General features: G+C 48.8%; 1 protein-coding gene across 1 annotated transcript; it reads right to left on the bottom strand.

Annotated features, from left to right (window-relative positions):
- Positions 1-2,433: 2,433 nt before the first annotated feature.
- Positions 2,434-20,262, bottom strand: LOC135386348 (uncharacterized). The gene is made up of 7 exons (XM_064616209.1): positions 20,178-20,262; positions 15,540-15,610; positions 14,953-15,048; positions 12,744-12,828; positions 10,925-10,971; positions 7,853-7,939; positions 2,434-2,561 (listed from the first exon to the last, which is right to left on the bottom strand). Exons 1-7 carry the CDS (start codon positions 20,251-20,253, stop codon positions 2,505-2,507), a joined length of 519 nt encoding a protein of 172 aa, XP_064472279.1. The 5' UTR covers positions 20,254-20,262; the 3' UTR covers positions 2,434-2,504.
- Positions 20,263-21,045: the final 783 nt, after the last annotated feature.

Below are 21,045 nucleotides of genomic sequence, written 5' to 3'. Positions count from 1 at the left end.
CTGACAATTTACCAGGTCCCCCAAACTCACCACGGAAAAGCGTGGAACGAAGAAGGCCGCCACTAGATACCCCACTGTTGCCGTTCCGGATCACTTCAGCGCGCTAAGTTTAGCGGCAAAATGTTTTTGTTGTTTCTGCGAATGAATCTAGTATTTATATGTCCAAATAATACGCGTATAACAACTTTCTGTGTCGTGTTTCACTTTTTGGTCCCGTTTTTAAACGTGTTGAGCGATCAGAAGGATCTAGTGCACGGCTGCGTGCATCACATAGCGTACCCGTCGTACCAGGCGCCGCCACTGGCGCCGTAGGCGCAGTCGTCCATTTCTCCTTCGGTGACTTGGCCTGGCTTGGACTGTGCTTCAACTGGATCTTTAGCGCGCTACAATCAAACCCAAGCCAACGTCTGGTAACAATGGGGTATCTAAGGGCGGCCTCCGGCATTGCACGCATCGGGATAGGAACAAATACATGGGAAAATGGCGACCTTGGGGGACCTGCAATTTACGTTTCGCCATATTTCTACTGATTTCGACGGCAGATGTATACGACGGCGTTGTTGTCCAAACCGAAACCATGCACCCACGTGGGCCGGCGGGTGTGTGCTCCCGGTCGTCCACAATTGGCTGGGAGGACTAGACGTTGATGAAGTAAACCCGGCGGCAGGCACTAAAGCCAAACGCACCGCTTCGAAAACATTGTCGCCACTGGCGCAACTGCTCTAAATATCCCTAATTGGCTATGTGATATACAGGGTGGTTCACCAACCATGATAGAAATTCATAGTAAAAAACGTAGGCCCCGGAGAGACGTGCGGCCAAGAATTTTTTTTCCACCAATATCTTTTGCGACGTATTGGTAACATTTTTATTTAATTTCAATTGACGGAAAGTTAATTTCTTGAATTGAACTCAGAAATTTCCCAAAGCAAGATAACGTTTTCTTCGCGGAAATGGGTTCTCCGTGGTCATTTTACTCAGTATAGCACATGATCCCACACGTAATGCAGTGGCAATTGCCGAAATAAATTCGCCGAATATCCGTGGAAATTAGCCTTTGGCTCCGCCTCTTTTATGACGGCTGGTAGTTTGAGCGCAAAGCTGCGAAGAAACGAGGTTACACTGACACGCCACACGAGCCGGGAAAGGGTTACAAGCCTTACCCACGGAACAAGCACGCGCGGTAAGTGCGGGAATCAGAGCTATCTTTTCAAAAATGATGTCACCCGACACTTTGTAATCCTTTCCCCACCTCGTGTGGCGTCTCAATGTAACCTCCTTGCTTGGCAGCTTTGAGCTCAAACTCTCAAACTACGAGCCGTCAAAAAAGAGGCGGAGCCAAGGGCGCATTTCCACGGATGTTCGGCGAATTTATTTCGGCGATTGCCATTGCATTACGAGTGGAATTATCTGCTATACTGAGTAAAATGACCACGGGCAACCCGTTTCCGCAAAGAAAACGTTAGGTTGTATGGCAAATTTCGGAGTTCAATTCAACAAATTAACTTTCCGTCAATGGAAATGAAACAAAAATGTTACCAATATGTGGCAAAAGTTATTGGCAGAAAAAACCCCATGACCGCATGTCTGTCCGGGGCTTACGTTTTTTAATATGAATATCTATCATGGTTGGTGGACCACCCTGTATGTATACAGGGTGTCTCACGCAACGTGTCAAAAAATTATATCAAGATTATATCTAATACATTATCCTCCTGTAGCTCAGTAATGGTAATGTCATCATCCGTTGGGGAACCATCGGAAGCTAAGTCTCTTAGCGATGGACGAGGATCATTGCAGCTGGCCACTTGCCCTAGATCTGTGGCAAACTCTTCTGGAAGATCCTTAGGCTTTCTTTTGGTTGAAACGGACAGCGTGACCAACGGGTTTGACGGTTGAGGGAGGCAAACCATATCAAATTATATCTCAAATCCAGTACGAGCGAGTCTCAGCACAGTCTAGAAATAGCAAGACCCCTTCCTTTATTTTTCCAAACGTGCACTGAAAGGTCCGTGCACCGAGATGTCCCGCACCGAATTGTTCGTCGCCGGTTGATTTCCTATCAGGGGGTTTAGAAATGGTGGCTCACCTCAAAGCCTTGTAATATGTAGTTGCTTTCCGCTGTCCGGGGAGACCATTGTGCTCGATAAGGAGTGTGACCCAGTTACTCAGCTTCTGGTGGAATTCATGGAGGTAACCTCCAAGGGGAATTCCCCGAGTTCCCTCCATCTCAACCTTGCCGTCTGTCAGGAAGTTGTTGGGAACGTAGGTTTTCGTCCCGGGGTTATCCGCTTGGTTGCTGCAGCAGTGGGTCGTGCAACTTCACAGCGCTGAACGAACGGAAGAGCCTAGGAAGATATCCTGACCGCGGAAGAAATTTACAAGCATACGAACTTAACCTGTAACTCACAGCTTAGATAGATGACATTTCAGTTAGTTTGTGGTAATTATTTATTCTTGTATTATATGTCCAGTCAAACGACATCTGCGAATGGCGGCGGGATTTAGTAGGGCTGGCAGTAGCCTCCACGACATACTCCTGACCGAGCTCTGACAGGGTCCTGAAATGTAGAAAAGGTCATTGCAATTATTTTCGCTTTTCACAGATACACGTTACAGGTCCAGAACGATGTCTATCCTCTACTGAAGTTCTTGGATGTAACGACATGCCTTAACGTCAAATATTGAACATGAACATAAATATTGGCGTGCTGCTTGTACATTTGGTATATACATAATACGGGTTCGTCCCATATTCCCCACTTTTAACCAATATAGGATGCACTGCACATGGGCATGGTGAGCCCGATATTGCTAAGCTTTTCCCCATATTGGCTGACACTTTGGCAATATAAGCCCCATATTACCAGGATATCCCACATACTGACTGTTAAGTTCTGTGTTTGTTAATATTGTAGCTGACGACGATGCTAGGCCACGCCCTCGTGACCAGCCAAGCTCATCGGGCACGCATCATCTTCACCCGCGTTCATTCTAGTCGCTCTTTCCCAGTAAACTGGCTTTTCCTCCTGCTGCCTGTCTTCGACCCTTTTCTTCACGTCGCGACAACTGGTGACCCGAAGACTATATGCACCAACCTTCCGCGCATCCAGACGACCCAGGCATGTCTACCCTTCGATCTGGCACCAACACTTCGCCTGGCACTTCGGCCGCGGCCGTTACCCATGAAGACCCGACCTATCAGCCTATCGCAGCACAGACCTCACGGCGACTGTCAACAGCCTGCACTGCAGAGTAAATCGTCTGACTGAGTTAGTGGCCGGCCTGACTACCCTTGTGGTAAACGCAACCACGACACGCCACCGCTCACCATCTCCCTTTCGCTTTCGTGGCCGTCAATCCCGCACTCGCCATTATTCGCCACGTCGATACCGCTCGCCGGTCCCCAGCACAAAGTCCGCCATCGCCCTTCTGCTGGTATCACCGCACCTTTGGTGCGCACGCCCGCCAGTGCAAACCACCATGCTCGTGGGCGGGAAACGTTTCCCCCAGCACCTGATGGCGGCAGATGCTGCTGGAGGCAACGGCAACCGCCTCTTTTACGTCATCGACTCCATCAATCATCTTCGCTTCCTCGTCGACACTGGCGCTGAAGTGAGCATCATCCCACCACTCCCCTCCGATCGCCATCGTTCCTCCCCTCAATCCCTGCGCGCCGTCAACTCATCCCCCATCAAGTGTTTCGGCGAACGTTCACTTACATTGAACCTTGGATTACGACGCAGCTTCCAATAGGTTTTCATCATCGCAGACGTTTCCGGTGCCATCTTGGGCGCCGACTTTCTACGCCATTTTGATTTGCTGGTCGACATCAAAAGAAGGAAGCTCCACGACAACAGTACCGGTCTGTTTGTCCACGGAGTACGTGCCTTACATGCACCGATCAGCCCTGTCATTGTCCGCCCGTCGGCTCCGGAGCAATTTCGCGCCCTTCTTGACGAGTACCCCAAAGTCATCTGGTTGCCTCCAACGGACACTCCACCTCGTCACTCCACCACGCACCACATTCTTACCAAGGGCCCCCCTGTGCATGCCAAGCCGAGACGCCTTCCACCTGAGCGTCTCGCCATCGCCAGACGCGAATTTGACCATCTTCTCGCGCTTGGCTACATTCGTCCCTCTAGCAGCCCCTGGGCGTCTGCGCTTCATATGGTTCCCAAAAAAGACCCAGGGGACTGGCGCCCATGCGGGAACTATCGCGCTCTCAACGCTGTGACCATTCCCGAACGATACCCATTGCCACATATTGATGACTTCGCCGCCCGCCTTCATGGAGCCACTACCTTCTCCAAAATTGATCTCATCAAGGCATACCATCAAATTCCCGTGGAGCCCGCCGACATCCCAAAAACTGCCATCACGACCCTGTTCGGATTATTCGAGTACATCCGGATGCCTTTCGGCTTGCGAAATGCGACGCAGACTTTTCAAAGATTTATTGACGAAGTCACGCGCGGCCTCCACTTTTGCTTCTGCTATCTCGACGACATCCTGGTGGCCAGCTCCAGCCCCGCCGAGCACGAAGGTCACCTCCGGCAGCTTTTCCAGCGTTTAGAGAGTATGGCGTCGTCGTCAACCCTGCAAAATGTGAACTGGGCGTCTCTACCATCGAGTTTCTTGGCCATCGCATAGACGCCGCAGGAATCATCCCACTCCGCCGCAAAGTAGAAGCCATCGACAATTTTCCGCGTCCTGCCACCAGACGCAAGCTCCGAGAATTTTTAGGACTCATAAATTTTTACCGCCGTTTCGTCCCCCATTGTGCCCAGCTGATCCACCCGCACTGCTCCCTCCTTTCTGGGCCCGGTGGACCTTCCAAACCGCTCGCGTGGACTGCTGCCGCCGAAACAGCCTTCCACAGCATCAAGCGTGCCCTGGCCGAGGCTACGCTCATCGCTCACCCGATTCCTGACGCCCCTATCATCCTTACCGTCGACGCGTCTTCTGAAGCTGTTGGTGGTGCCCTCCATCAAGTCACCCCCGACGAACAGCTTCAGCCACTCGCATTCTTTTCAAAGCCTCTGATGCCGGCGGAGGCCCGGTATAGTACGTTTGGCCGTGAATTGCTTGCCACATATCTCGCCATCAAGCACTTCCACCACTTTCTCGAAGGACGCAATTTCACAGTCTACACCGACCACAAGCCCCTTACGTACGCCATCTCATCTGGTTCCTCATCTCATTCGCCTCGGGAGGTGCGCCATCTCGCGTACATCTCCGAATTCACCACAGATATTCGACACCTCCCTGGCACCAGCAACGTCGCAGCGGACGCTCTCTCACGGGCACGGATTTCCGCCCTCACGTTCCCGACCACTGTCGACTACGCTTCAATTGCGCAAGCTCAGGACCACGATGCTGCCATCGAAGACCTCATTGCTTGTCCACAATCTCTGTCCATCCACAAGATTCCCTTCCCTGGAACGCCTTACCATTTGCTGTGCGACGTTTCCACCGGCAGCCCACGACCCCTCATTCCGCAAGATTTTCGACGACACATCTTCGACGTTTTTCACTCCCTGCACCACCCAGGAATGAAGGCCACTCAAAAGCTCATTGCGGCTCGCTTTGTCTGGCCCTCGCTGAACCGAGACGTCCGCGATTGGGCCCGCCTATGTTTGGCCTGTCAGCGCTCGAGAGTTCAGCGCCACACACTTTCGCCTCCATCACCGTTTCCTACACCCGATGCTCGTTTCCGTCATGTTCATCTGGACCTGGTGGGTCTCCTTCCGACATCTGCCGGCAAAGCCTACCTTTTCACCTGCATTGACCGCTTCACCCGCTGGCCGGAACCCATTCCCATCGCCGACATAACTGCTGACACGGTGGTGCGCGTTTTCCTCGACACTTGGGTGGCCCGCTTCGGCGCGCACGGTACGATTACCACCGACAGAGGCCGCCAGTTCACCTCCCGTCTGTTCGCAGAGATGTGCAGTTTTCTCGGCTCCCAACATCGACAGACGACGGCTTATCACCCTTGCGCCAATGGCCTCGTAGAACGGCTCCAACGCACTCTGAAGACCGCCCTGCGCTCACATGACGACCCCAGCCACTGGGTGGAACGCCTACCACTAATTGTCCTTGGCGTCAGGGCTGCCATCAAGACAGACGCCCCTGTCTCACCTGCTGAGCTCGTGCATGGCGCGCCGTTAAGACTACCAGGAGAATTCTTCGACCATGCAACTCTCGCCCAACCCGCTCCTGACCTTCTTCACTACGCCACTCGCCTGCAGTCTTACTGTGCTGACTTGCGACCACTGCCCACACGGTCCTCTTCGTCCCGTCCCGTCTTCATTCATCCGGCTCTTCATTCCGCAACCCATGTGTTTCTGCGGCACGACGCGGTTCGTAAACCTCTCCAACCCCCGTACGACGGCCCTTTTCCCGTCCACTCTCGTCAAGCGAAGACCATCACCATTAGGCTTCCTAACCGGCTCGAGGTGGTCTCGGTGGATCGTGTCAAGCCTGCCTTTTTGTCCGCCATCACCCCGGTGCCCGAGCCTTCTCGTGCCCCGCCCCCTGCCCGCCCTCACCGGTGCATCCGTCACGTTCGGTACATTGGGCACCCGGCCTACCTTCTGTCCGTCTCATACCTCGCCGGCATACGGTCCAGGGAGGGGGTACCTGTAGCTGACGACGATGCTAGGCCACGCCCTCGTGACCAGCCAAGCTCATCAGGCAGGCATCATCTTCACCCGCGTTCATTCTAGTCGCGCTCTTGCCCAGTAAACTGGCTATTCGACTGGCTGTTTTCGACTCTCTTCTTCACGTCGCGACAATATTATTTATGTATATGATTTTCTGCTTTTCTAAGTGGCCCCAGCCTGCAGCATTATGGCGCGTATGGTATGCTTTTATTTCATTTTTTGTTTATCACAAGGGTCTCGGCCTTGCTCATTGATACCAAAACCGCACCTGTGACGACACGCTAATGGGTTGTGTCGCAGTTGGGACTTAGACTAAGGGAATGACAAGGACGTCTCGCGCACGCGAAGGTTGACTTCCTTTGTATACTAGGAAGAGTGTCTGGGGACAGGCTAATCCACTGTTTCCTTGTGGTTTAGGGATTGCTACTAATGTACTTGCCTTTAATTATGACAATTGTGTTTACGGCTAAGCGTCTTTTAAGCAAGCTCTTCCGGAGTACATTTTATTGGATTCATGGATTTTGATGTGCCGATTCAGGGTATTGGGAAAGTGCAGTCATCAACTGTGATTCGTTGGAAACACTTGGGCGGTACACTGATGTTTGTAAATAAAAGGGCCCGGAGAAACAATGAGAGGACGGAACAGCGGAAGGCTACACTTGAGTTTGGGGAAGAGACGATCAGTCTCGACCTGAGGTAACGTGTACTATGTACTGTAATTAAACAGTTATTGTTGCTAGTGCCCTGGAATGGTTTCTGCTCGCTCCGTGACGGACTCGCATCATCCCACCACCACCACACCTTCACGACAACTTCTACCAGGGCGTCTTCGTTTCTTCAACGGTGGAAGCCAGGGCAGAAAGTTGACTCTGACTGAAACATTACGATACTGTCCCATATTGCTGAGATACAGCCCATATTAGGGAAAACATGGTAAAACGTGTCCCATATAGTGTTCGCCAATATGGGACTCATATTGTGAGCAGCGTGAGAAAGCGGCAAGAGACCGTGCTCATGAGGAGGAATTTCTATTTCCGCCCTGAAAGAATGTAATAACTAAGCCTGTCTGTATCGATTAATTAGTGCGGGTATTTTGTATCTTGTAGTTTCAATAAATTAATTACGGTTTCGAGCAATCCTACATGCCATTTCTTTGCTGCTCTAAATATTGAATGTTGTCTTACCTGACATTTATTCCCGTCAGGCTCATTCACTATAGCACGTGTGCGGTCAGAGCAGTAATACTTGCAACCGTATATTCCTTCGTTGTCCTGGAATAAAAAAAAACTCTGTACATAACAAAAGTTGCTCGTGACGTAAAGCAAAAAATTGTTATTATAAATAGCGTGTGACGTGTCGCTTTCGTGTAGGCTGTACGCCACGGTGTCCACACTGGGCGGTGCATACTGCAGTGTCTCGCTTGGACACCTTTAAACACATGCCCCTGTAAAGTCATCCAGGAAGCACGACACCCCTCCGTTAAGTGTGAACCGCATGGCCCGAAAAGCGTCCGAATTCTTTCCGAACCGAATTCGGGACCGAACTTTTTTCGGAGAACAGAATTCCGTACCGAATTCGGCCCGATCTGGCCAAGCCAGATTTCTCCTCCGAAATGGGAAGTGACGCCAACCTAAAAAGTAGAAGCATCCAATGGCTATCCAGCCGGAAGAAGAACCATAGCAACGATGACGTAGCAATAGGGTTGACTGTTGCCGTGTGTGCGACTTCTACCCCTATGAATACAGGGATTATCTCATTGACCTGGATGAGTGAAAGGCGATGTTCCCCAAGGCCAGAAGTCTTCGGCCGAAATTCGGGGTGCATTTCAGTAGCATGCGGTGATGCAGAGAAAAAAGTTCGGTCCCGATTTCGGCTCGGACAGGTTTCGGACAGTTTATCCTGCCATGCGGTTCACCCTTACCACTACACCAGCGGTGGTGGTGGTGGTGGTGGTGATAGGGGTATGTGGGCAACGTCACGACTCACGCCCTGGGGGAATGTGCGTCCTGGGCCGACTTCTAAAGGAACTGTGCCGACATATGTCTGAAAGCGTCTGAGGAAAACCCAGGAAAAACCCCAGACAGCACAGCCGGCACCGGGATTCGAACCCGGGTACCTCCCAGCGGAGAACGACAAGAAACAGGGCACAGACTAATGAATGACCCCGCTACAGAGTCCTCCAGGAGGTGCATGTAGTGTAGCAGGCTTCCTGAAATGCATTCGAGATAGTTAATCTAGGACAACGTTTCCGAGCGTCAACCCAGGAACCGCGTGTCGTTTGATTTCATGTCTGTTCGAACCAGATTCCGGGCATAATGGCACAGGAATCCTTCAGTAACGAAATTAGGAGTTCAATGCTTCCTGTGTGCATTATGTCAGAGTAATGATGAAAGATGGAGGTCACTCAAAAGGTTAGCTAGCTGTAGGACCTTGTAGGACCTGGTAGGACCTGTAGGACTGTTGGTAGAGCCCTGGACCGCTAATCCAGAAGATGTGGGTTCGTATCCTACAGCTGGCTAACCTTTTCAGTGACTTCGATCTTTTATCGTTAATTTCTTGGGCATTTGAGGCTTTGTATGTATTTGTCCTTTCTGTATGTCTTCCAGCCTCAGAACATCAATTGTCTCATTGTCAAAGTAACATTCTTTTGCTCGGCGGTCATACAGCTCTTGCCCAGTGGGTCCCGATGGATTTTCATCAGTGGTGCCTGACGCATGCCGCGCTAGAAATACTTTGCCAGAGGGCCAGTGACTAAGGTGCGCCACTGACCTGCACACCAGGAGGACAGCGTATTCCTGGGTTTGCACGACGTCAAAGTTCTCCACAAACGCACGTATGTGTAGCAGTATGGTGAAGCAGTTATCCCCTGCTTCCTCAGTACGATGCATGCGTGCGGAGACAGTGGCCGAGAATCGGTGACTCCAAGAAGATACGCTCCTCACAGCAGATAACAAGGGATATAGGGAAGACCAAATTGGGAAATGCAGACCCATTTATAATCGAAAGCGCGGTTAACGGAAATCGAAATACCAGGACACCGTCCTAGATAGGCCCAGCCGCCGCGAAAGCAGAGCAGACGCTGCAAATTTATCCAAAGCAGGTGGTATACGTTGCGGATTTCGACAGCTGACTTCCCCGAAAATTGTCACTATACAAAGCGCTATTTGCGCCTCATATCAATTACTGTAGCCTTGTGTGGGGAACAACACCACAGACAAACATTCACACGATTCTTCTCCGAAATCACCAGCGGTGGCGCAGCGGTAACGCGTGCGCTTGGAGACTGGGAGGTCCGCGGTTCGAATCCGCAGGCCGGCTGTGCCGTCTGGGGTTTTTTCCTGGGTTTCCCTCAGATGTGTAATAGGCGTATGCCGGCACAGTTCCCCTGAAGTCGGCCCATGGACGCAGCTATCCTCCCCCCGAGCGGATTCCGCTCGGTATTCTACTTCACCCTTTCCTCTCCCTTCCCGAGAAACATGCCGCCTAATCAGGCAGGCAGACCTCTCGGGTTCCTCCCAACGACACTCCTCCTCCTCCTCCGAAAGCCCCGCTCCTATTTCAAACGTACCACGTGATGCCCATACGAAACACCTTAATGTGCTCCCTTTCTATACTACTTACACGAATATAACTTTCTTCCAAGGTATAAACAATGTTTCAGATATACAATAATAGTTTTCCTAAGCTATGTAGCTTGATCGTTAGCCGACATCGAACCGGCATTCTGGTACAGCGTCCTGTACAGCATGGGGCGTTTGGGCTGGGGCATTGTCATGGCTCTGCAAAAAAATTACTCAGTGTTTTCCAGCGCGTTGTTTTGAGGGCCTCACGCAACCGAACCAGCCCTTGTGCATCTTAGGACCCTGTTATACCTTTTGGGTGGTAGATAATCAATCAGCAGGACACCACCCTCATCCCCCCCCCCAAAAAAAAAATGTCGCCATGATCTCTCCCGCAGAGGCTGTCGTGAATTTTACGGGCGGAGGATGACTCCTGATTTTCCAGGCCATGTTCTCTTGTTTCATCTGGGGGTATCAGCGGTACATTCAGGTTTAATCCCGAGTCCTCAACTATCCTTAAAAGCAGCTGTCATCAGCGTTTATCATGGCTAACATTTTCATGACGGCATTCCGCTCCACTTTTGTTTCAGTTCGAGTGTCAACATTTTGGTCACCCAACGCGAACAGACTTGGACATACGAACAGACCTTGAAGAACTGTGCAGTCAGGTTACGATGTAGCCATATGTATACTCACGCTTAGGTAGTCGTATCCCCTTTCGCACACCCTAGCTGTATTGAACGCTACAAAAGAAACAGACAAACACATTGCTTTAAGTCATAGAACCCTCATAAGAGCTAGAAACCAAGCACGCGAAGAGGGGTCATCTCAACATAGGGGACGTTACTCGCGGCATGAACGCTGCGAAAGAGCGCATGCGCCAGACCGCGTATTGTCATGTATCCTGATTCCGCACGGGCTGGAAGCTATAACGCGGCGTAATGTTCGACAAAATCACGACCTACTCTATGCTAGAGACCTGGACAACTAGCGATCGCCTATATGGGAGAGCCGGGTCATGGGATAGTTACGGTAGTGGCCACAGCGAGCGCCACATAGCATTATTGGGGAGAGGGAATGACAGTATCGCTCTTGCCACCGTCTTTCGTGCTACACAGGCTGTTGCTAAGCACGCGCTATTCTCTCTCTTACTGCTTCGTCGTCGTCAACACAGCCCACCATGCATCGCCGCGGTTTCGGCGAGTCACGTGGTAACGAATAGTGCGAGCTAGCGCCAAATCCCATAGCCAAGCTGCGATTGTCAGAACTACTACCCCACGACCTACTACTATACTAGAGACCTGGACGTCCGCTACGCTCCCAGCACCGGGGTAGTAGTTCTGGCAATCGCCGCTTGGCTATGGGATTTGACGCTAGCTCGCACTATTTGTTACCACGTGACTTGTCGAAACCGCGGCGATGTATAGTAGGCTGTGTTGACAACGACGAAGCAGCATAAGACAGAGAATAGCGCGTGCTTAGCAACGGGCTTAGCAACAGCCTGTGTATCCCTAGCAGACTAAAGACGATGGCAAGGGTGATTCCCTCTCCCCAATAATGCTATGTGGCGCTTGCAGCGGTCACTAACGTAACTAACCCATGACCCGTCTCTCCCATAGGGGAGCGCCAGCTGTCCAGGTCTCTAGTATAGAGTAGGTCGTGTACTACCCCGGTGCTGGGAGCTTTGCGGATGGTCAGGTCTCTAGTACAGTAGTAGGTCGTGGACAAAGTACACCCGAAACATTTGCTTCTCGGCTTCTGCAGAGTCAATGCGGTTTAAAAGGAGAGTTCAACGAATGTGCGTAGTCAAGCAAACAAAGATTTAAACGAAGAACTCGATTTAAATCAAATCTGATTTTTAAAAAAACTGTGATGTTTTCGCTACCATGTGCTCAAATGACCTCCAGCGCGCGCGACGCCCTTCATAGACCCCGCACTTTTGGAAAGGACGCATCGCAGATGAGGGAAGAAGGAGGGTCCGTCGTGACGTATCCTACTCCCCTGGCATGTAACTAGTGACGTAGAGCCACGTGAGCGGAGGAGACTGAAACAAAGACGGAAGGCGCACGGGGACTTGTGCCCGCGCGCGGCTACTTTCTCAGACAGTTCTTGTAAATTTGATTGCGCAGTGACAATACAATATTTTGCACAGTGATTGCTGATGGGCAGCTTGACGAATAAGACAGGCTTTCGAGACATGATGAATGTCGCCTCATTGCTCCTTTAAATTATTTGCCAAGTACTTCGTAAGTACGTTTGCAGTATGGTACTTTGTACTGCACATACCGTTGATGCCAGATACTCGGACTGAGTACTTTATTTCACGTACAATTTTCGTGTACATCGTGCGTTACTGAGGCTGGCAAGCCATAATGATGTCGGAACCGCTGTTAGGGTAGGACCAAGTCGTGATGCCAAAGCGGACATGGCGCGAAGGGCACATTTTCGGCACAGCTACAGGTTCCAGCAACTCCACAAAACGTCGTCCAAGAACATGTATTAACAACCTACTTACATTTCCTTTTGAGCTCATTGTATGTGCTTAGTTTAGTGATACAAACACCATTGTGGCATCTTCCCGGGTAGGACGTGGCAAATCTCTGGACAAGTGGGAAGAAGGAAGAAAATACGTGTTAGTATTCCATGTGATGAGTCGTCGATTTGCAACGACATCAACCATAAACGATGCCATGTAGGACGGTTTTCTGTTAATTTAGCGAGGTTTCGTATATCGGAAGATACACAATAAGGTCACGGAAGCTCACAATAACGATCCCGAATATACGATACGCCAATCGCGGTGTCTCTTTGAAGTGAGTGACATCACATTGCTAAGCTTGGATTTGATTAAGTTATCGTAGAACTCTTCCGATTTACTAAAACACGCTATTTGCACCGTGCACCGAATTGAGTCTTATCAGATCTTTTGTTCAGGCAACATGACCAGCTGCTTCAGGAGCCCGATCCTTAACTTGTCGTTATCCCATAACGAGGGTTAAATACCGTTCCCTGATTCGCTATGAGCTCTTCCGCGAGCCTACCATAGCGGATTTGGAGCGCGCGAATTTCATGGAAATTCGCAGAAAAACCTGGTATATTATGGTAGAAGTGCAAGGGTGCAGGCGAGCTGGTACATTGTAAAACGACGATAAAACCGGAGACACGGAACAAAAAAGACGACTTGACACGTCGTGTCGTGTCGTCTTTTTTGTTCCGTGTCTCCGGTTTTATCGTCGTTTCACTGGTATATTATGCTGTCCGCTTTCTGATTATTTTATGCATATTGTACTGTATCGTTACAGTTTTACAGTGGTTTCAAAGAGTTGGCCACGAGGAGCACGGACAGGAGTTAGTGCACAGGTTGGTGTTCGTATAAGTAGGAAAGGAACATGAGGGAACCGACCACAATTTGCAGGGAATACACTCTAAGAAAAAAAAAAGGTATGATTTTCTACCCATTTCGGTAGAGCTGCATTGCACTCACATTTGTGCTCCAACCAGTCTTAACTTTTGGGTATAACTGCAGAGTAGAAACTGTCGTTCTACCGGCTTGGGTAGGAAATCCTACCATTTTCTCTTAGAGCAACCGTGAGAGAGAGAGGAGCAAAGGGAAAGGGACGCCGCCACTTATACCCGCGGTGGAGAAGTCGCGTGTAGATTGGCACGAAATGGTAGAAGTACCGTCCTGCTGCAAGTTTGGGTAGGACTGGGAGGTACCCGGGTTCGAATCCCGGTGCCGGCTGTGCTGTCTGAGGTTTTTCCTGGGTTTTCCTCAGACGCTTTCAGACATATGTCGGCACAGTTCCCCTAGAAGTCGGCCCAGGACGCACATTTCCCCAGGGCGTCAGTCGTGACGTTGCCCACATACGTGAGGCCGACAACGGCAAGCCCTTTCACCATCACCACCACCACCATTGGGTAGGAAATTCTACCTCTTTTTGTTAGAGTGTGGGGTAAGCTGTGCTGAGAAGATAGAAATAAGAAATTATATTGCGTTTCTAGCTACGTTGTCTACTACAACCACTTTTGCTGTTGTTCAACAGACAGATGTCTCTCAATTCCTAAACAAATGTCCAAAATTGCAGATTAGGAAACGGGAATCTCGATAGAGTAAGTTACGTAATGAAGTGTAATAGAAGAGCATGTCCTAACATAAAAGTCTAGTAACAGAACTAGTCAGGAGACAAGTTCAATTTCTCCCTGGTTTTCTTTTAAATAATCAATAATAATAAATAATAAATAATAAATAATAAATAATAAATAATAATAAATAATAAATAATAATAATAATAAATAATAAATAATGAATTTAAATAATCAATCAATCAATCTAAAAGAAGAGAACAGCAGTTTCTGTCTCTGTTCCTTTACGACTCCTGTTTGCTCCATTCGTACTCTCTGACGTGAAACGGGGATCTTGGCAGGGTAAAGTAAGTCTCGGGAGAGTAAGGCGGGTTAATCTGGGTAAAGACGAGCAGAAAAGAGTAGAAAGAGAGTAAAAGTCAGACTTACACTGAATTTACTCTCCTTCCTTCCTTTCTTTCTTTCTTAGAGTGAACGGTTCCCGTGAAATAAACATGTTTCTAAAAATCTAGTAACGACACCTCGCCACCTTAAACGTGCTGGAGTAGCTGGCCCAGTAGTTCACCTAACCTCTACATGGTTTCCTTCGTTTAAACCAACCAACCAACCCAGTAGGCGCGCTAAGAAACAAGTATATTTACCACACATGGAGATAATTTATCTTCGTTGATCCAGCACGTATTCCAGCTGTCAGGTTGGCAATAATAACTGCACGCAAGGAGCCGATTTTGGTCGTCCTGAGTTGAAAACAGTAACTAATGTAAGTGTTGCGCGCACACATTCAACTAGGGAACTGTCGTCTGCTAACGTGCCATGTAATTTTACACGTTCCAGTTGGCGCTGCCGATTGTTGCTAATTTTGTAATTTTGCAATGTATTCTAAAAAAACGGTCGCACCCAGAAACCCATTATGAAACGTATATACCACAACGTTCCGCGTCCGCGACAATTTACTTGGCTACTTCTTCGCCAGAGAAGTGCGAAGTGAGAATTTTTAATTTTTGTAAGATTGCTCATGTGCGTATGTGATAATCTCGACAATGAGGCGAAAGTTGAGCCACGGCTGGCAACACCGGACACGTGGAGGAACTTTGTTACAGTATAAAGTCATAATTTACGGGAGTAAACTTTTACAATATTAGACAAAGGCATTCAATTCGGAAGCCGCCGAACACAGCGGCAACGACAAGGCATGCTTTCAATCATATCATGTAATCCATGAACATACCTTTATCCGTGGGTACGACTCGTAGTTGCAGACGTTACCCCAGATATTATAGCAATTACGGTTGCCTTCCACTACGAACACAAGTAGACACATTTATGATCACGCAAAAAAAAGAAAAAGAAAAAAAAAACAGATTTCGCAGTAAGGGTAAATATGTTTGTGTGGCAAGAACGAACACCGACAGAAGTAAGACATATGGGGGACGAGACGCACGGACGCACTAATGCGAAGTATGTTCCCACCGGCCTGGCTACGCCCGTGGTCAAGAGTAGCTCGTTCGTGTCGCATACCGTGACGTATGTACCTACCGGCCCAGCTTATACCACATTTCATACTATCCTGTCTATAGTAGAAGGTACAGTCGTAAGGGAATACGCGGCAGCGTTAATCATATAACGACCGCAAGGGTGGCGCTTCAGCGGGAGTGCGCCAGAGCCGTGTATGGGGCGACTTTGCCCGTTCTTTATTTCGATCTTTTGCCGTCCGAGATGGGTTGCGCGCTGTGACATAAAATACGTCATCACTCGGGCCAATTACCCAGAATGCAACCGGAGTCGTGGCGATCCTGGAAAGCCTCAGTCGGTACCTGCTTTTTTCATCCTTGTCGTTTCAGATGTGCGGCCATGTGGCTTCAACCCAAGCAGCACAGGCTGTCAGGGAAAGAATGGGAATGCAATGGTGACATCGGCTTCTGAACGGGCGATAGTGCCCGACTGGCTCCCAGTGGTGCGGAAATGGAGGAAGAAGAGCGCGAGAGCATCAAATCGTCCCCCGGCGGTGCCCTGATCATTTCCCGACTGATGGTCACGTGACCAAGAGTATAGGATCGATCCCTGATGCCACTGTGATTACTTCCCGACAATCAGTCAGCATGTGCACGAATATGCAGCATATGTACATGATTTTGGCATTACGGAGCTTCGTATGACCAATACTCGCTTTCATGCTCCCTTTCAGTCTATAGCGTTTTCGGGCTTATGAATGCAGCTCCAGAGATATTTCGTTTGGAAGAGACATGGTTTCAATTCTAAATTCGTTTCGTCTAGAAGACTATAAAATTCTGCGCGAAGTTAGCCGTGTTAGTGCAATAATACGACTCTGTCAATAAGTGATTCAATTGAATTACATAATTGATTGTCAATTCGTTACCTTTGTTCCCTCATATTCGTAGCGTTTGGTAGATCGTAAGCAGAAATGAGCACCGACGTTTACGGCCCATCAAATAACCTTTGCATTTGTTGCAAAAATTCTCCAGAATAAGTTCATTTGTTCTGTACACGTTTTAACCTCGTGTAGAAGCTCAACGGGTAATACATACGCGACGCACCTTGCACGTGGCTGGTACCGAAATGCCTGTGTATCGAGGTGTCCATGCACCAAAATACCTGTGTACCGAAACGTCCGTGTACCGGAACGTCCATGCACCGACATGTCCGTACCAGAACGTCCTGCACCGAAAAATCCGTATCCCGTCACAGCATGAGGTTGTCCCATGAACGAGGGAAGCTGCTGGCACGGTCACGCCGGCAGAGTGTTGCTATACTGCTTTCGGGTTATTTCGATGAGCCAGTAACGAATTAGCAACGAGTTGACTATTTTTTTTTTCAATTGAATTAGTTTACGAAGTGCGCCCTTGTGAATGTGCCCTTCATTTCCAGTGTTATAGCTGTCCTTTCGAAGCATCATTTATTTTCGCAGGTGATATGAAATACCTAACGGTGTGTGTCATTGACTGCGTATCGTTGGAACGACTGTCAAATGGATTTCTTACCCGTCCGGACACGTTTTAAAATGGGTAGAAATTCAAAAATAGATCAAATATACGTGAAGTTCGCTTTTTTTTTTATATATTCAGCCCCCTGTTTTTACATTTCCCTCCTTAGTCTCTCATATCACCTGCCAAGTCTGAAGATTCGAGTAGAAGATAGATCTGTAGGATGTTGAATTTTATTGTTGGGTCGCCAACCTTTGCCGAATTCTTCCCTGACGCCATTCCCGGTTGGTACATGGCTGCCTGTTCCCGAGTTTCACTGCACCAGAGCCGAGACCGGAGTTTCCGTGATATGCGAAGGATTTATTTACAAACAATGATAAACCGGCCTCGGTGGCTCAGTCGGTAGCGTGTTCGCCTTCTGTTCCCCAGATCGCGGGTTCGAACCCGGCCGAGGACGCCAGCAACTTGGTGGCAGGGTACAAGTTGCTTAGACACGCCGTCTTCCGCGAGGGACGTTAAATACGGGGTGCCGTGTGATGAGCTTTCATCCCACGTTAAAGAACCCTCAGGTGGGCAGAAGCAATCCACAGACCGACCGCTGTGGCGTCGCTCATGATCTCAGTTGTCTCGCGACGTAAACACCCAATTATTATTAAACAAACAATGATACACATTAGCCATAATACATCTTGTCTAGTCCCCCACCCCACCTTCGCTGCTCCTCAGACTCAAGGAGGTGTCTCCGTTCAACCATAATACATGTCGTGACGTCATTACTTCACCTCCGTTTGTCGACGATGACATCTCAGATCTCGCTTTCCTGTCACTGCACCTCTTTCACAGGGTGACGTCATCGGCCATAACCTCACTATATCAGGAACCACTAATTCAGCAGCTCAGGACGAAACAGTTCCAACCCGTGGACGCACCCGCCCTCTGCTCCTGATTTACAAGTAACGGTGCCGGCTCTCAAGCCGCGCATCCCCCTACGGGGTCCATTCTCTCTGACTCACACAACTTTAGAAAAGCCGTCAGGTACAGGGAAAGGTTAGTGATATAAAGATCATCTTTCTAAGATGTCCTGTAACCATAATTCTGAATACCCCGTATGCCTATTTCTTGTTTGCTATTTGCGGGTTCAGTTTATTTGTAAAAATTAAAAGGTTAAAATTTTTTCATCAACTAGTAGGCGTATCTATTTTTGTCAGAAATGGTTTCTCCTCGCCCGAATCTTTTGTCACAAAAACTTCCTCGCGTCACCATTTTTTTTCTCTGGGAGTTCCCCTCACCCCACTTCAATCGTTTCACTGAGAGTTTTCATCACCACACTGCAACCCTTCGGTCTTTTTTTTTTTTTTCTAGGAATTCCCTTCACCTCAACGTCCGTGGGGTGGGGGGCGATGACGTCCTCGTCCGCCCTCGTGAAGACGAAGACCCCAGCCGTCGTAGAAGACAGCGCGTCCAAGCAACTTATATCCTGTCCAGGGATTTCCCTGCACCCCCTCGGGGGGGGGGGGATGTACACCCTCCCTGCATTTTTGCAACACCCCCCTCCCTGAAATTTCTCAGGTAACCCCACCCAGTTCGGTCACCAACACGTTCTGGTAGTGAGTCCGGCCGCAGCGAATTACATCCTGCACTCTCAAACTTGGGCTGTAGGACCACAGTCATGGAGATGATCGTACCATGCATATGTCTAAAATCATTTGAAAGTAACTGTTAAATGCATATATTGCGCGCATATACGAGCAAAAATGCGTGCGGGTACGCAAACTCAATGTGGATCATCAAGAACCATTTGCGGCCATCTCAAGCAAGCGAGGTATTCTGCTTTTTTTCGTCTAAGGTTTTCACCATTGGTTGCTAGGTATTCATTGAGGTTCGTGAGACAATGTGAGTAAAGTTTCTTCCGTTGTTACTGGAAGATGGTCCGTTGATGTAGCTCACAGATCGAAGATATTCCCAAGAGACGTCCGACAGGCGGTATTCTCGAACAATAACTGGGCTTTATTTACATAGTTATTTACATAACTATATACAAGACAATACTATAGCGACTGCAGTCACGGGGCTTTCGCCTCGCCTTCATCAAGTCGTTGCGGCTTCCACACACGGATTTTCTTGTGTCCTCCGCTTAAAAGAGTGACATTTGGGACACAACCTCCCGCCAGCAAACACCAATCCCAGAAGCCCGGTTCAAACGTCTCCAACTCATGGTTGGCCTACTTTGAATTTAGACCGAACCAGGCACCTCCTAATTGTCCGCCCACTACTCGGTATTTATGGGTAACGGACCAAGCTGTCAATCCGTGCACCATGCAACTTTGGACAGTGCATCTTCCTTGGCCCACTCTACTGATTTATTGCCAGCGAGCATCTGGTCGCGAAGACCCCCTGAGGCGTCAAGTGTCCCCTGTCCAACGTGCCTTCCCCGAATCTCTGTCGGGTGGCTATTCCACTGAGGTGGAAATGTACAATATTCTCGAGGTTTGTAAAAAGTACAACTCTTACAATGTGCTTGTCTTTTTTCTTTGTCGGTCGTGTGATTATGCATCTTAATGCTGAAATGCCAGTCATAATGAATCTGTATTCTAATGTACTGTGTTCTAACGTAATAACATGTACAAATAAAACGGGAAAGCTGTGCAGAGATGTCACCATTGTGCCACGATTCTTTCCATGTCCTCGGAAGAAAAATTCCGTAAGTGGAACCTTCACCAAGCATAACCCCCCTTGAAAGCGCGGCACCCCCTTAGCATTGAATTTCTGGGGAAAATCACTGACTCTGTCACCGAGTATTGATTAGCTTAACCTGCACAGGACTGCACGAAGAACTGCTTAAAGCATTTCAAAACCCCATGGTATCCTTCTATGCGACAGAGTCTATTAACAACTCAGGAAAAAAGCTTCATCCATCTACGCACCTGCACTGAAGAGTATAGTGAACAGAAAAGCCCCGGAGACAGTTCCAAGTAAATGCATCGCGTACAATGTTGGCATCTAGTTTAGTGTAAACCTTGTTCTCAGAATATCCATATATGTAGCGGCAGGTGCGGCACGCAGTGCGCGCTAATTAAATTGACCTTCCAAATAAAAAGTTAATTTGACTGAAAAGCGACAGATGATGTATTTGCGGCATTGTTTGCGGCATTTGTTGCGGCATTGTTTGCTGTTTCATCGTTCTTACCAGATGTGTCTTCGACATTCAAGTTGAATGAAGCGCAGCTGCGGAAACACGTCCTGATTGCCGTTTCCAAGAACTGAAAGGTGTAAGCACTTTTAATTTCTAACGTTGCCTTTGTTGCGCTTAAAGGTATAGAGCAGCACGTGTTTGACGCAGAACGGCGTTCGTAACAGGTGGTACAACACACGTCAACTATGCTAACGAGCGTTTGGTCTCTGGATGCATTTTCCACACCTGAGGATTCTTACACGTGGAACTGGAGAAAAATACGTCTTAGGAAGTGGTTGTATATGCGTAACATTTCGGCTGTCAAGAGTGTGTGTGGAGTGTACTTCCGTCCAAAACAGCGCAAAATTTACTGGAATAAATTTGTTACATAGACTGCACCACGTCACGCAGTGTCTTTTCACGACACTGCTTCTTTAGTTGAAAGATGGAAACGATGAAAGATGGAAGTCACTGAAAAGGTTAGCCAGCTGTAGGACTGTAGGACTGTAGGTCAGCCAGCTGTCCTACAGCTGGCTAACCTTTTCAGTGACTTCCATCTTTCATCGTTAATTTCTTAGGCAAATTGAGGCCTTGTATGTATTTGTCCCTTCTATGTTGTT

The sequence above is a fragment of the Ornithodoros turicata genome, chromosome 2, assembly GCF_037126465.1.
Source record: "Ornithodoros turicata isolate Travis chromosome 2, ASM3712646v1, whole genome shotgun sequence".
Taxonomy (NCBI): Eukaryota; Metazoa; Arthropoda; class Arachnida; order Ixodida; family Argasidae; genus Ornithodoros; species Ornithodoros turicata.
This window is presented reverse-complemented; position numbering and strand designations above follow the sequence as displayed.

Bases quoted from the DNA above. Each gene is read 5' to 3' on its own strand.
- LOC135386348 (XM_064616209.1), bottom strand. From the start codon at position 20,253: ATGCCAACATTGTACGCGATGCATTTACTTGGAACTGTCTCCGGGGCT. The intron at 15,611-20,177 runs GTGCGTAGATGG...TTGTGTTCGTAG, and splicing joins CACTATACTCTTCAGTGCAG to TGGAAGGCAACCGTAATTGC. The intron at 15,049-15,539 runs GTATGTTCATGG...TTTTCAACTCAG, and splicing joins AGTCGTACCCACGGATAAAG to GACGACCAAAATCGGCTCCT.